General features: G+C 37.3%; 1 protein-coding gene across 4 annotated transcripts; it reads left to right on the top strand.

The window, feature by feature from the left end:
* The first annotated feature begins 1,981 nt into the window (after positions 1-1,981).
* Positions 1,982-10,492, top strand: LOC18424408 (uncharacterized). 4 transcript variants are annotated; one of them, XR_016040144.1, is made up of 5 exons: positions 1,982-2,136; positions 2,793-4,251; positions 4,424-4,470; positions 5,624-5,691; positions 10,042-10,492. XR_016040144.1 is itself a non-coding variant. In XM_020661715.2 (2 exons), exon 2 carries the CDS (start codon positions 3,323-3,325, stop codon positions 3,998-4,000), a length of 678 nt encoding a protein of 225 aa, XP_020517374.1. In that variant the 5' UTR covers positions 1,982-2,136; positions 2,793-3,322; the 3' UTR covers positions 4,001-4,299. The 4 variants fall into 4 exon arrangements, 1 of the variants encoding a protein (XP_020517374.1); XR_002279340.2 differs by lacking the exon at positions 5,624-5,691; XR_016040143.1 differs by lacking the exon at positions 10,042-10,492 and having other exon boundaries at positions 5,624-5,919.
* The last annotated feature ends 6,386 nt before the right edge of the window (positions 10,493-16,878 follow it).

The following is a 16,878-nucleotide window of genomic DNA, read 5'->3' on the forward strand; positions in this document are numbered from 1 at the left end:
CCCCCTATTGCTACCAAAGAGAGAGAAATATTTGAGAGAGAGAGAGACAAGAGAAATTTTGATATAGAGATTTCATGGATAGAGATCATCTATTTATAGAGCAAGAAAGTGATTAGGGTTTTCCATGACTTGCCTCTTTTTTGTGAGCTTGAACATGAACCATTGATCTTGGGTGACTTATGGAGTGAGATATTTGAGCTCTCTGTTCCATAGATTGTTCATTAACATTATGGAAGATGCTAGAACCCGTATCCGTATTTCTTAAACCATTTTCACATCGATAGAAATTAAATAAAATAATTTCAAATATAATATTGTGCATTCCAAATTAATGCACATGCCTTCTCATGCTGTCCCAAAATCCATTCAAATTTTCCTCAAGTTAACATCTTTCCAAAACACATAGCAATTTGCCTTTCAAGTCAAAGTTGCTTATCACAAAAAATTAGAAATAAGAGCGCTTCTAAATGGGTGGGGCGTGCCACCCATGAGAGGATCTCATGGGCCCCACCATCTAGGATATGGTGGGCTCATGTGCACAGTGAGCCCCCATGCAATTTTAAATATTTTAAAACTCATTACAATATTTTTAGAATTTCATTTGAATATTTAAATCAAAGAAAAATCAACATCTTTATTTTATAAATCCAAATTTGATAATAAAATATCAAAAGATGTAGAAAAATTCAAATAATCATTTTAAAATAATATATACCATAAAACAAATACAATTAAATTCATTAGATGGGAAAATGATCCATATGGTATAAGAATTAAATCAATAAACACTGGGCCCTCTATCTTCAACTGTGGACTATAGACCACATTTGCTTTATCAAACGGACCTAGTGTTTCCTATGACCCACAGTCCATACAGGGGTTCCATTCATAAGTTTCACCCTGAAATGTGGTTCGCTTTCTTGAAACGGCTATCATTATGCGTGGCGTGTGATGATACATGGATGAGGCTTTCACTCTCGTCTTTGAAGGCCATCATCACACACAAGGGTCACATAGTCCCTCGGCTCACTCATCCGAGCATACTCCGACCTCATCAAGGAATGACTTATTAGAACTCTTATTAGATAATTTTCTATACCCAGGTAACATATGTTTTTCCCAACCGACTGACCTAGCTTATCAAGCTCAGTCCGATTCAGCAAACATTGTTTGCTTAGTATAATCCACAAGGGACCACACTCTCACTTAGTTCATGTTCTATTATATCAAAATATTTTATTACAAATATTCATAAGGCCTTTAATGACCACACTCACCCAACAGCTAGTACCCTTATGTCGTGGCCTTAATAATCGTGATTAAGTTAAAAGTAAGCATAAAGTGTTGATAATACGAAACAAGCTCCCAAATAAGAGGTATCACGGTTGAGTTAAGTCCGTGGTGCCTTAAGCAATTCACTTAGAACCGTAATGATCCCCTAAGAGGCATTAGGATTGTGTGACTACCGTGATGCTTTTTAAGTCATCCACCTTCACTTAAGAATCACGATTCCCTTACATCCATGAAAGATCCCAAACGATAAAGATGAGCGAGGTTTTAAAAGATTTGGAGTTATTTTTTTTTTTTCTAATGACCTGAAAAAAAGCACTTAGAACCATAAAGGGAAATTTGATCACAAGATTCGAAACGTTAAAGATGAGAGGTTTGGAAAGATTTGGAGTTTTTTTTTTTTTTTTGATAATAACCTTGAAAAAAAAAGAAAAAGAGAAGCAATGTAATTAGAGAGATCCAAATGAACCTTGGATATCACCACATGCCACTCTCTCCTCGCACACGCTTTCCATGCCCTGCCCCTTCTTCCAAGTTGCAACTGCTTCCCCCACCGTCCATTCCTCTCTCTCTCTCTCTCTTTCTCTCTCCTCACTCTCTACAACCGGAATTACTTTACCAACAAATCCCCTCCCTCTCTCTCTACCCAAAGATGAACCTCTCTCTTATTAATTGAATGGTACTGCCTTCGTTAGTGTTCTTTCAGAAACCGAACTTGATTTATCACACTTGTCGGGATATTCCTCTTCTCTCTCCATTCCTTCTATTCTCGCAATCTCCTTCCTCTCAACGATGATGAAGGCCCTCAAGACCCGGGATCGCCTTCCTCTCCGCCGATTGCGTCAGGTTCGTTCTCTTTCTCTCTCTAATCCAGTTGACTTCTCATTTACTTCATCTCTGAACCTGTTCGATTCAATTAGCAGAGGATTTCTAACCAGAAAATTGTTGCAACTGGTTGACCATGTGAGATCTCCTTTTTTTTGGTCTGGAACAGTGATAATTCTCTAAAGTTCTCTTTTTACCATGCTATTTTTAGTTCAATAGTGCTTCCTGTTTGCGATTTTCTTCTTATAGTTTGATTGAAAAATTTGGAATGCCTCCTATTTCATCTATTTTGAGAGGTCAGTCTTTTCGCAGTGGATTACCTAGACTATGCGCATTCATGGGGCCCATTGTTGTTTGTGTGGGGAACTGCATCTTTTAACCGATTTTAGTTATTTGGGTTTTCTATGTTTTCTTTCTAGTTTACTTCGCAGGTGGGTTATTTTGATTACTGGTTTTATTGTGGAGGCCATTGTTGCTTGTTCTACGCCCTGCATCTTTGAATTTGTAATTTTCATTGCTTTTAGTTTCATCTTGTGGTTTTGGGATTAATTGTGATTTTCATTGCTTTTAGTTTAATCTCGTGGTTTTTGGATTAATTGGTCTCTGCTTTGATTATGGCTGCGTGTGAAAATCTATGAAACCTTTCTGAGTTTTCACGTCTCATTGTTTTGTTTCAGTAAGGGAGTCCTGCAGTGGTAATTGGGGCAGTTTTGCTATTGGTATTCAATCTATTGGCATCACGATCAGTGGGATAATTGTCTCCATTTTCCTGGCTGGCGATGGGTTTGGCTCGAATTGGAAATGGGACTAAAGTTTGCGAACGTATGGCAAGTAGAGATGCATCAGTTTGTGCTTACCAATTAGCTCTATTGCTGTGTCCTGTGGTTTCTGTTTGGGATTGCGTTGTTAGGAAAATGAGATATTCCTTCATACCTGAGTGGGTGTAGCTAGTTCACTCCAATCGAATTTGGGTTTCCTTATTTTAAATTTTTTGGATTTTTGTTATAAAAAGTCGTTTGTCCCAAGTCCTTAAAGACTGTAATCTATTTCTAAGGGGAATGAAAATCAAAAGAAGGTTTTTATGGTTTTATTCATATTGGGGGGAAATTAAGAGCTAGATAAGTGGATGAGTGTGCATAAAAGGACAGTTTCTCAGTGGTTCCTTTACAAAACATTGATTAAATAAGACAAGACAGAGCTAGCAATCATGGATAGTTCTGCTTGTGTTGCATCAGTTGTAAGGAAAGAGAAAAAGAAGCAGGGGAAAGATGAAGTGGACCGCATAAAGCAAGCCGAGAAGAAGAAGAGGCGTCTCGAGAAAGCACTTGCTACCTCCGCTGCCATCCGATCTGAGCTTGAAAAGAAGAAACAGAAGAAAATTGAAGAGCAAAAGCGTCTCGATGAAGAGGGTGCAGCCATTGCTGAGGCAGTGGCTCTTCATGTCCTATTGGGTGAAGACACCGATGAATCCAATCAAATTCTTCTTAACAAGAAGCAAGGGTTAAATGTTGGCCTTGAGCGCAGAAATGTTGGCCTCTTCATGGGTGGATGGAGAAAGGCTTTGCCACAGCAAAGCTGTGCAAGATACTCTGTTGAAGGACTTGGGTGGTTTTCCAATTCGAATGTTTCTGAATATAAGTGGAATAATTGGCATATGGGTCACTTTGGGTCACCTCAAATAACTGAGAGAGATGTTTCCTTTGCTGGTGCGAGGCTGCTTGGTGTTGGCAATGGACCTGGTATGCTCATGAATGTCTGTATGGAAAGAAGGGGGCTCTGTCATGATGAGAGAGGTTGGGGAAAAGAGATCTCGGTTGCAGCTCAGGCTGTTTCTTCTCTTCGAATCGCAGAAGAAGTACATGCAGTGAACCTGAGTGGTAAGTGACCATCATCAATGGTTATAGATGGGATATTGGAGGGTGGCAGTTTGAAGATCAAGCGCAGTCTTTGTAGTAAAGTATGAGTCCTATTGATTATTCCCTGGTAAGTTTTATGTATTTTATCATGTGTGTTGCTGTGTAGTTACTAGCATTAGTGTGTATTTTCCAATACTAGTGAGTGGGATGGGTCAAAGTTTGGAGGTCCTTACGCCATCAAAAAAACACAAAAAAGGCTTGGAGGTCCTTATTGATTTCTGTAAGTGTTCGTACCTATTAATGAGCATAGTGCTATTGTTATATAAAAGTGTTCTTTGGTCATGTATAACTTATAATTGTGGTAGCTTTTGAATCCTGTTACTGACGCAGTGATATTCTTCTCAAAGTGCTATTGATATTCTTCTCTTTATCATATGTGATCTATTTTCCAGATTCACTGGTGCCTAACTTCTGGACTTCTATAGCATGCTATTAAAAGGTATGGTTTCAATGTGTCAAGGAATGCAACTTGGTTTGAGTTATTGCTGTTAGCATCCAAGTTATTTGTTCATGGAACATGCAAGGGCCACAAGTTTCCCCATATGCCTAATGTCATATGCAATCTTATGGAACACTAAGTGAGAATAACATATGGTGGTTATTATGAACTTCCTACACTCTAGAACTTGCAGCTTATGCTTTGAGAAGAAGGTTTTTAAGGCTGTTTGAAATGAAAGGTATAGTTGTTTCATTTCAGGGTGTTTAATCTATCAAGCAGTGTCTTACTACTTGGTTCAGCTGCAGAACTAGGCCCCTGGTCTGGCAGAGTTACTCACGGAAGTGCGAGTTGACTTGTCGGAGTCTGTGCTGAGCTTGAAAGAAGCCCCACCCCAAAAAAGAAAAAAGAAAAAAGTAGGAAAAACCCTGAAAAAGCAGCGAAAGTAGAAAACTAGTAAAAAATAAAAGCCGATAAAAGTTGGAAAATGATACTAATTTGATGACTTTACAGTGAAATTTTCAGTATGGAAATTTTTGTAATAGCCTTAACATATATTTTCATCTTTAATTGTAAAATTGAAAGATTAAAAAATAGTGTAGATCGAGCAAACCTATGAAAACTTGAAAATCTTGAAAATTGACGGTCAAAAAATGCGTTACAAGATGCACTATTTTCTAAACTTTAAATCCATTTTTTTCTCATCTCCATCCATCGTGATGTCAAGATGATCAATTTGATGATTTTTGGGCATCAAAACAACCTCTTCTAGTGAAAGTTTTGAGGTAGGCTGTAATTTGATTGTTTTGAGCCTAGGCTCTATATAAACTTTTCCTAATATATATATTACCTCTGAGTCTTGGGGGTTTCAGGGCTTAGCAGCCTGCTAAGCCTGAGTAACTTGGGTGAGTTGGACTTGCCCAAGTTTGCAAACATTGCTGTCAAGGCATATGTACTGTGATTTAGTTGGAATACTATGGCTCAATGGTGACAATGGAAATCAGAAACTGATGGTATCCTGAACATTTGATTCACATATTGGAATATGGTTAAAATGTTATCAAACTTGAAGCTTTATAATTTGCTTGCTGTTGATTAACATAAAGGAGGAAAAACAATCAGGGCTTTACAAGTGCTCGTTACATCATGCATGTAGAGATGCCACAAGTCTGGTGCATCAGCCAACCAAGGAGGGCATGAACCTCAACACCTTAAGACTTCTGGGTCTGAATCCTAATCCATTAATGTTCTCACTTATGTGTTTAGAGTTTTCTGTTTTTGATCTTTATTTTTGGTATTCTCCCATCCTTGCTCTTTATTTTGTCGCCCTCCTCTTTCATCCCTTGTTGTAGTTGTACATCTCTGTTTTGTCAGTATTATTCAGCACAACCTTGTACATACTTCACTTTAATATTTAATGATTAAGGATGGTAAAAAAGAAAGAAACCAAAAGATGTTGCGTATGATAAGAGTGATTAATATGACAATAGCCTGGCTTTTGATAATAATGATGGTGAGGTAGATTCAAAGAGACTTTGAAATGATTTGAACTGCAATATAAGTTGTAAAATATGTTTGAGATTATTTGTCAACTAAATTAGTTTTTGTGCATTTGACTGGTAGACGAATAACAATTTGGTTTTTCAATTTTACATTTAAAATTGTTTAGTTTGTGCCAAGCATATTTGTATTAAGTTTACTGATTCTTCCTTTTTTTGCCATTAAGAAAATATTCTGATGCTTATTTAGTCTATACTTAGATTAATCAGGTTAATTTGCAGTTTATGTTTTTCAATTATAGTTGTTGGAGGTGGGAGTAGGTTCAGTTTGGGGAACGGTGAACCACTATAGGGTGGAAGATCCCGGGGCTAGGGTTGGCGTCCGTACATTCAACAAGATCCAAGATCGATTATACATAAAATGAGATCAGTTCATAATATATGATAAAATTAGGATCGAGCCAATATCAGCTCAATCCATTGTCATACACCTTAGCTTATTACCAATGCCATAATTATAGTACTTCAATTTACTACAATAATACAATTTAATAATACTATAAATTGGCTTATTAGGATATTAAATTGTAGTTTTCTAGTAGCATATTCAAGTATACCACGATGTGATATGCACCACAGTTTAACATATTCTGAAAATATAAATCTGTAATACCAAGGAGAGGACCAGAAGTTCAATTAATAGTATAGCTCCTCTCCTTGGAGGGAGCCTACAAACATGTAGATTGAGGTCCTATTTCATAGGGAGCGAGATCCCTATTTCTCTAAAACTCGCTCCCTGTAAGATCCTTAGAGGAACCGCAGGATTGACTTTCTAAGGTGGGACCGTGGCCTCACCCCCGAGGTTCTTGCGACATGTTTTCAATAATAGAATAGAATTTATGATGATTCGTTACATGCATGATCTGAATCTTGTTGGTTACCTACCAGAAGAAAAAGGAAAAAAAATGTCATGGGTGCATTTCAAATATCAAGTTAAGATTACTATACCTGAACAAAAATTGCACATCTTAAAAAGTGTATAAGATCCCGAACCGTTGTATTTTCTTGGGTTGTCTATTGATAAGTATTATTTATGAGTTATGAGTAAGAGCTTCTTCAAACGATGTAAAAGGTGTTGTACAAGTCCAAAAGTCACTAAATAAATAACTTGCCCTTCTCTGATGGTTAATATCTGGTTTTACTCGCATGAGGATTTTAATTCTATCTGCTCCTCTTTTTGTCATGGTAGTCAAAAGCAATGTCCTAAACCATGGACTCAGGTTGGAGCTCACTGGGGTCCTGTCTGAGTCAGGCAACTTGACTCGGCAAAGTCCTAGAGGGACTCCATGGAGTTTCTAAAATATTAACAGAAAAAACCTTGGGAACTGGCAGGACTCAGTTGCTGGACCGGGCATGACAGCCTGCCAAGTCTGAGTAGGTCAGTTGCCCTAGTCGGATTCGGTGAGCTTTATATCACTGGTCAAAAGTGGTCCAGGCATGCCACTGTCTTGCTTGGGGCTGGGGGGAGGGGTTTGTGGGGTTGTTATATCCTCCTGAAGCAACTCTTAGACACATTTTGATGGATCTAAGTGTTGAAGCAAAACGAAATAGATATCAGATTGTCAGAAAATGAATGTGCTGTTTAAATAAATATCTAGTACTGAATCATAGGTGCCATTTTGCTACATTGGACACATTTTTTCTGTTGTAAACATTGAAAGCAATGGTTGATTAGGTCTCAAGACCTTGTCACATTCTTGGATTCTCCTCTGAGGATTGTAGGAGACAAAAATGCTCATCTGGTTACTTATAAAGTCTTCTCTAGAAATGAAGCCTACTCTTTCATGTCATGCCCCTTCCTTCAATTCATGATTGAGGCAGTCTCCAATATTATACCTCACTCTTCATTTTCAAATGAAATGCGGATAAGGACTTTGAGGGCTTGTATGACTTCCCAAGGCGAACTATAGAGAACAAAAGTCCCAAAATATTTTGTTCTCTTATTTAGTGAGCTCTTCAATTTAAATAGTCTAGCTAGGTATATTCACTTTGTTGTCAAATTAAAAGTCTCTCTGTCATGTCTAAACTTGCATCTGCAGAGTAACTAACAAGGCCATCCTTTCCATCATTACTACATATAAAAAGCTGACATTTTGTTCAACAAAACATTTTGTACTGCTCAAAATTGGAAGTTCTAGTGATCATTGTTCAAAAAACGGACCGCCCAGTGCTTAGATGGTCCAAAAAGCTTGGGCGCATCGCTCAGGCCTAGGCGGCCAAACTGGGTGGTGGTCCTTGGGCAGCCGCCTAAGCGGTACGGAACCCGCCTAGGCGGCCGCTCAATGCCCAGACCTAGGCGGCCTCCCAAAGGCAAAATTTTTCTTTTTTTTTTTTTTTTTACGATTTTTTCAAGATATAAAAGTTTAGAGTGATGGGTTTAGGTTCATTTGAAACCTAAACGCACAAGAACCCCTTTTAGAGAGAAAAAAACCTCAAAAAACTACATTTCATTGGATCGAATCATCGAAGTGTTTCTCAAAGTTTGGAGTTCGAGCAACTAAAGTAAGTGCATTTTTTAGATTGCTTGATTTATTTTGAGATGTCTTCTTCAAGAGTTAGTCGGAGTGGAGATCCGGGTTGGAAATATGGATACAACCCGAATCCAAATGGAAAAAATTGCGTTAGATGCAATTTTTGTGAAAAAGATATAAAAGGAGGAATAAACCGGTTTAAGAAACATCTTGCTGGTATTAAGGGGGATGTTGCCCCTTGTAAACTTGTTCCTGAAGCTATCAGAGAGGAGATTAAGCAATTTATAAGTTATGTAAAACAAAAACAAGAACAAAATCCTTGTCATAGATCTATTTCTATTTCTGCTACTTCTAGAAGAAGTGATCCGGGTTGAAAGTATGGGTATAACCCAAAACCAAATGATAAAAATTGTATAAGGTGTAATTTTTGTGAAAAAAATACCAATGAGGGTATTAGCCAATTCGAAAAACATCTTGTTGGTGTTAGAGGTAATGTTGCTTCTTGTACAAAGGTTCCTGAAGCAGTTCGGGATGAGATTAGACATTTTTTGAATTTTGAAGAACCAAAAAATGATGAAAATAAGTCTTGTTCTATGGAAGTATCTTCTCCAGGTTCTAGTCGGAGTGGTGATCCGGGTTGGAAGTATTGTTATAACCGGAATCCAAGTGATAAAAATCGTATTAAATGTAATTATTGTGGAAATGATACTAATGGGGGCATTTACTCGTTCAAAAAACACCTTGCCGGTGTTAAGGGGGATGTTGCCTCGTGTAAAAATGTTCATGAGGCTACCAAGGAAGAAATTATACAATATTTGAGTTCAGAGAAACACAAAAAAAATGGTAGAGAAGCCAAGACTCCTAGGACCTCATTTGCCACATACTAGTAAGAGGAAGTAGAAGAAGAGGAGGAAGAAGAGGCAAATTCAAAAGAAACAGAGGAGGACGAGCATTATATTGAAGGGGGAGATGACTCTGATGATGATGACCTCGACTCTGATGCATATGATGAGGCTTGCCCTATTGATATTCCCTCTGATGATGACGACGACTGAAGACTCTTGCCTCTTAGTGTTGAGTGTTGAGTCTTTTGACTGTTGTGTTGAGTCATGAGTGTTGACTTTTGTTAGACTGTATATTTTTAAAATTTCTGTATATTTCTGTTGTGTTGAGTGTTGACTTTTATATCCTACACTTGTATGGTTTTACACTTTACTGTTTTAACAATATGGATTATCAAAATTCTCTTCTCGACGTCTATCTTTTTTTTTTTTTAACTTGTTTACTTTTTTTCAATTGGGTAGCCACCCAGTTTCTGGGCGCCCTCCTAGGCGCTAGGCGGCCTGGACCCCCCAGGCTGCCTAGGACCCGCCTAGCGCTTTTTGATACACTACTAGTGATACATCGCCTTGCAACTATTCTACATTTTATAATGTTTTGTCATTTGTTAGTCTTCTGGGGTTTGTCTCTTTGTCAAAACATGGTGAATTCAGGTGTGTGGTTTGCCTAACTCGTCCAATTTCATTTCTAATCTATGCTATCAGGTTACTGTGGTGCTTGAGAACAATCAAGACTTACATTGTATGGAGAACATTTGTGAACTGCACCTTAGGCTTGCATACCAGTGACGTTTGAGTCTCAAGTGTAATTCTTTGAAGCTTATGCTCCATATTCATTGAAGTGGTTCCTAGTTATTCCTTGTGGTGGAACCCTTAATGTACTTGGTCCACCAAGAGTTCGAATCTATTTTTTTCCTAAATCATTGTTTTCTATGATCTCTCCAAGTATATTTTAGTCTCTTAAGAAATTGTCAAAAAGCTATCAGGTTACTGTGGTGCTTGAGAACAATCAAGACTTACATTGTATGGAGAAGATTTGTGAACTGCACGTTAGGCTTGCATCCCAGTGACTTTTGAGTCTCAGATGAAATGTTTGGTCTCAAGTGTAATTTCTTTGAAGCTTAGGCTCCATATTCATTAAAGTGGTTCCTAATTATTCCTTGTGGTGTACTTGGGCCACCAGGAGGTCGAATCTATTTTTTTCCTAAATCATTGTTTTTTATGATCTCTCCAAGTATATTTTAATCTCCTAAGAAATTGTCAAAAATATATGGGTTGGGGTTTTATTTAAAAGCTTGAGTGCAGCGGCAAAGAGCGCAATGCCTTTGTGTCACTCCTAGAAATCCTAGAGCACTCTCTGTGTTGTTTTTTGCAATTTCTTCACAACATGGGTGGGATCTAATTCTATGACTTTAAGTGGTTTTTAAATAAAAAACCTGGCCTTTGATGGCAGTTATATTTTCAAGAAGCTCCAATATATTATGTAAAAGTTCTTGTTATAGGATAATTTGGATGAGTTATTTTGAGCTTGTTATTAGGCCATTTTATTAGTAGAGGGGCTTTTGCCGACCCCAAATAGTTTAGATAAGGCTATGATGATAATGATGATGATTAATAGCGGGAATTTGTTGACATACTTCCAATTGAGTGAAATATGTTAACCTTCCACAAAGAATTTGGATCATGAGTAACTGCCCTCCGTGCGATACATTTTTGGGAATTCTAAAATTTTATTTGTAAACAAGGAGTAACAATCAATGTATGGCCACATGTATCGCCTTTACACTCGGGGGACATAAAATATATGTCAGCCACACGTGCATGCATTTTTTATGAGTTATTTTCAAACTTACTCTTTGTAAATGACAAAAGATCACTATTCAAAAATGATTTGCAATAGCAGTGTTTGTATTATCAAAATTTCACAGTGGTAATATTATCAAAATTTCCTTTATTGATATTCCTCACTTGTCCATCACAACTTCAAGAAAGTATTGAAGTTAACACAAGTCCTTCATTCTAGTTCTTTGTAAGAGGGAGATCTTTATTCTTTCAACTTCATTTTTGCTCTAGTAATGATTAATTCATTAACATAATTTGCACATATAACTATCCCTCTAGGTAAATTCTCACAAAAAAAAAAAAAAACTGTTCCTCTAGGTGAATGATCAATAAAGATCATGAACCCACCGGAGAGTGAACAGATCCGTGTGAGAGAGAATTTTCTAAGTTTAGCAAGTCATCAAGCCATTCTCTAGGTGCTGCTTCAATTATGTGGAGCTTTCTTGTGCTTGCGTGCATTATGGGGCCCTCTAGGGTCTTCATAACTTTCGGTTTGATACATGTTTCGGGTTGATACATGTACACATAATGATTTCTTCATTCAAGATTGTATTCTTATTATCCATTAGGTGGACCTTCCAACCCTTGATGCAACCATGACTATATTTTTATTGATAAAAATCTTTGCAACTGGGTTAAGACCCTTCTAGGTTATTCCTAATGGGGTTCAAAAAAACCTTTAACCAGCCAATATTCTAACAACCTGACTTCTCCAATGGACATGCATTATTTTGTTATTCCACTTCCACCCTATTGCTTTCTTGGCACTGAACAATGTTATTAGGATTTGACTGGCTATTGACCTAATGAGGGGTTTGGTCCAAGTCAAAACTAGCTGATTGATGGTTGAATCGGTTTGACTAGTTTTAAAAATATTAAGAAAAATATAAAGCATACTTTAAAAACATCTAATGTATTAGAAAAGTGTTGCCCACTTTGTTTGTCTGTTGTGATAGGTTGAAACTAGCTGTCAGACCAGTCAAAACTAGTCAAACACTGGGTCAAAACCAGTGTTTACCAAATCTAGATTTTACTTTGGACCGGACGGGCCAAGGCACCAGTCAAACTACCAGTCCGGTCCGATCTTGATAGCTATGGTTCCAAATGCCATGTTTGATTATTGGACAATGCATCGTTATCATGACATGTTACAACTTAGATTACTGGTTGTTGCTTCAAAACTCTTTGGCTTGGACTTGCATAGGCATAGTGCATATTATTTGCATAATCATCATCAAATGTAACACAACGAAATTGAATCAAAATTTCATACCGGTTCTAAAATTAGGATTAGGAATAGTGCATATTATTTGCATAATCATCATCAAATGTAACACAACGAAATTGAATCAAAATTTCATACCGGTTCTAAAATTAGGATTAGGAATGTTATGGTAAAACTTCGTTTGAAACGATTGAATTAGACTTGACTGTTTTTTGAGTTTGGGAGCTTAAAATGGTAGTAATGGCATTATCTTTCAAATTTGGAGTGTTCAGCCTCAATGGGGACTTGTTATCTTCTATTGCCTGGTTTGGGTGCCGAAGTATTCTCTCCCTCAATTCCTTATGGAGTTTGATTGCATCATGCTTGCTAATCAAACTAGTGTTTAAAAATGCAGCTCGACCAAGGTACATGATCTAGGGTGGTTCGAGTAACTTAGGCAAGTTTGAGTAGAGACTCAATCAAGCTTGTGGCGAGCAACACAAAGCAAAGAAAACCTAAAAAAAGTCGGAAGAAAAATCTGAAAATCGGAGAAAAGGAGAAACACAAACCGATAAATATAAAGAGCAAATAAAAGAAAAAAGATAGGAAAAAAAATGGTTAAGGACCATTTTTTCACAGAAATGAGAAAAAATATAAAACTAGAAAAATATTAAAAATCATAAACATATAAAGCGTATATAAATAAAATGTATATAAAAAATAAATACAAATCAATTGTGATGGATTTAGCCAAACGCTAAATCAATTATAATTAATTAAATTCGATTATGTATAACCCCCTTGGGCATTCTAGGCTTGGCATGTGTGACTTGTGCAAGTTCTAGTTAACTTGCTGCTGTTGGCAAATGGCTGAATCAAACTTTGCATCTCGACTATCATGAATGTGGTGGCTTATTGAATCAATATGTTGAAATATACACTTTATACATAGTCTTCTCATAATCATTGCGCCACTTCACATAAGCTCAAACACACTAAGGCGTGTTAAACAAGTTCTCTTCTTATAGAAGTAAGTTCTCTTCTTATAGAGATGTTAATATTATACGTTTATATCATTTCCAGTCTCACTTGTGTACAATAATTGATGAAGTATATGAAGCTGTATATTACCTCGATCCAATTTGAGTTACAGAGATCCTCACATTTCACTGTAGCTTAAGTGGCATCTACTATATAAGGTTATTATTCTTCTCATCAATCCCATTTTACTGAGAAGTTTCAACACATGCCAACTACTACTTGATTCCATGCTTCTTTAAGAAATCATCGACTCTTTCATGAATTTTCCTTATGTATGATGAAAGGGCTTGGCTCCCACGTGAGTATAACTTGTGAGGTAGGCCAAAAAGAAAGGGTTTGGCGTAGGTTTGGAGGTTCAGAATATTGGAGTTCTAAAGGGCTTATGTTTCCTACAAAGTATATGAGTACACGGTTTTGGATGTATTGGGGTAGTAGGAGTGGATGATAGGAGGACTCAAGTGGATAGGACTTAAGCTTGTTCTGTCAGGTAGGGTTTGGTGAGGTTAAAGCTTATTGTTTAAGGAAGATTTACAACATAAACCCTCTCTCACACCAAGGTTTCAACAAACACCTCCCATTTAGTTCACTACGTGCAGCCCTACCCACCCCATTAAAACCCCAAAAACCCCTTATGTACCACTTCCACCCAATTGCACTTTCCCCCCTAAAATAACCATTTTCTTGCTTCTCCTCTGTTCATGGCAATCTCTTATTGTAGTTAACTGAGTCTACTCAGTTCTTATTGTCGAGCGTGATGATCATACTCTTTAAAACCTCAGACTGGCTGCAATATCATCCCTCATCAAACAAACATCAGTTCTCTGTGTTCCACCTTGGAGATTGAGAAATGTGAGGCCCCGCCATGACTAAATCTAGAAGTTCAACCTTTTGCCACGGTTATCTGGGGAGTATGACTATTTGAGAAGGCTATAACAGTATGGCGGAAGCTTCGCCACAATTAAGAGTTTCATGAAGATCTTACCTTTGATAAGGCTGTTAGTTGAAGATTATCTCAATAATCCTGAATTTTTAAAGTATCCTAAAGCCATCAATTTCAAAGTATTAGACACTAAGGGATGTCTTCATATGCATTGATGTTCATGACCCAAGACATGTAAGACTAGAAAGGTTTGAAGAGGCGAACATCAAGAGATTGTAGCAGAAGGTTATACTGACCACCCTCAAGGTTGCTTACATGCTGAGATAGCCATGCTTGGTTACAGAAGAATCTAAAAGAGCCTACAAGGGCAGGGCTAAAGAAGCACGTCTACAATGGATCGAGGATGATTGCATCTGCAAAGTACACAAACCAAATGCTCTGGCAATCCTCAATTTCTCTTATATTCCACAACTAAGGAATTATAGAAAGCCCCTGAGACTAATACAAGCATGATGATGTCGGTAAGAGGAAGTTACTGGTTAATGAGTACCTGGACTTCAAGATTACCAACGGCAATTAGTTCTTTGCATGGCAGATATCGCCAAATGGATAAACTTGGATGCTATTAAATTAGAGAAGGCTGTCCAAGTGGTGACCATCATCTCCAGTGTTTCAAAAAGAGCTAGGCGGCACCGAGGCGGCCATGGGGATCCAGGCTGCCTAGTGCCTAGGTGGCCGCCCAAAACCTGGGCATCCTAGTTAAAAAAAAAAAAACAAAAAAAAATAGAGGGCTGAGGCTCAGTTGAAAAAAAAAAAAAAACTGATGACTAATAATGATTAATCCATAACCCATAAGACCATGATCCCAGTTAAAAAAAAGAATATAGAAGTTGGGAAGAAAATTTTGAATTTTTGATAATCCTTATTTTCATACAATGCTAAAACAATAAAACCATACAAACATACACTGATAGTCTGATACACTGTAGACTGTACACTCAAAAATTAGATAGTAGAACTAGAAACTAGAAAGTAGAAATGAAAAATAAGAAAGATAAAATATACAGTCTATGAGGTTATGACACGTTAGTCAACACTCAACACAATAGTCAACACTCAACACCAAGAGTCTTCAGTCATCATCATCATCAGAAGGAATAGGGTAAGCTTCATCATATGCATTAGAATCGAGACCATCATCATCAGAGTCATCTCCCTCTTCAATATAATGCTCGTCCTCTTTTGTTTCTTCTGAATCTGCCTCTTCATCCTCCTTTTCTTCTACCTCCCTCTTGCTAGTATGTGCAGATGAGGCCTTAGGAGTCTTGGCTGTTCTACCATTTTCTCTCTTTTTGTGCTCCACTGAACTCAAATATTATATTTTGTGCTTCACTGAACTCAAATATTATATAATTTTCTCCCTGGTAGCGTCAGGAACATTGTTACACAAGGCAACATTCCCCTTAATACCGGCAAGGTCGTTTTTAAACTGGTAAATGTCCCATTAGTATCCTTTCCACAATAATTACATTAATATGATTTTTGTCATTCGGATTTGGGCTATAACCATATTTCCAGCCCGGATCACCACTTCTAGAAGAACCTGGAGAAGATATTTCTATAGAACAAGACTCATGTTCATCATTTTTGGTTCTTTAAAATTCAGAAGCTGTCTAATTTCATCCGGAATAGCTACAGACCTTTTTCCAAGAAGCAACATTCCTTTTAATACCAACAAGATGTTTCTTGAATCGGTTACTACCCCCATTGGTATCTTTTTCACAAAAATTACACCTTATACAATTTTTTTTATTTGGTTTTGGGTTATAACCATACTTCCAACGCAGATCACTTCTTCTAGAAGTAGCAGAAATAGATCGATTCAAATGACAAGGATTTTGTTCCTGTTTTTGTTTTACAAAACTCATATATTGCTTAATCTCGGTACTTCAAGAACACTTTTACAAGGGGCAGCATTCCCCTTTAATACCAGCAAGATGTTTCTTAAACAGGTTTATGCCCCCTTTTGTATCTTTTTTCACAAAAATTGCATCTAATGCAATTTTTGTGACTTGGATTCGGGTTATATCCATATTTCCAATCCAGATCTCCACTTCGACTAGATCATGAAGAAGACATCTCAAAATAAAACAAGCAATCTACAAAAATAAAGTTTTGCACTTACTTTGATTGCTCAAACTCCAAACTCCCACCTATGAGATGTTTTCTGGTGCTAAAATAATAAAAAGCACCCTTTAATAGGATTATAAAACTCCAAAACTAAATCAAATCTACCTAGGTGATGTTTGGATCCGTTTTCCGTAACTTTGAGAAACACTTCGATCCAACTTTAATCAAATGAAAGTCAGAAAAGGATGTTTTGTTGAGGTTTCTTGCTCTCTAAAATGGGTTCTTGTGGGTTTAGGTTTCAAATGATCCTAAAACCCATCCTTTGAAACTTTTTATATTTTAAAAACTCAATAGAAAAAAAAAGTTCCGCCCATAGGCAAGGCACAGGTCTTGGGCGGCCGCTTGGGGCTGGGCGCTGGGCGGCTGCCTGGGGCACAGGCCCTTG

The sequence above is a fragment of the Amborella trichopoda genome, chromosome 9 (genome assembly GCF_054954075.1).
Source record: "Amborella trichopoda isolate Santa Cruz 75 chromosome 9, AtrichopodaSantaCruz75HAP2 v2.0, whole genome shotgun sequence".
Taxonomy (NCBI): domain Eukaryota; kingdom Viridiplantae; phylum Streptophyta; class Magnoliopsida; order Amborellales; family Amborellaceae; genus Amborella; species Amborella trichopoda.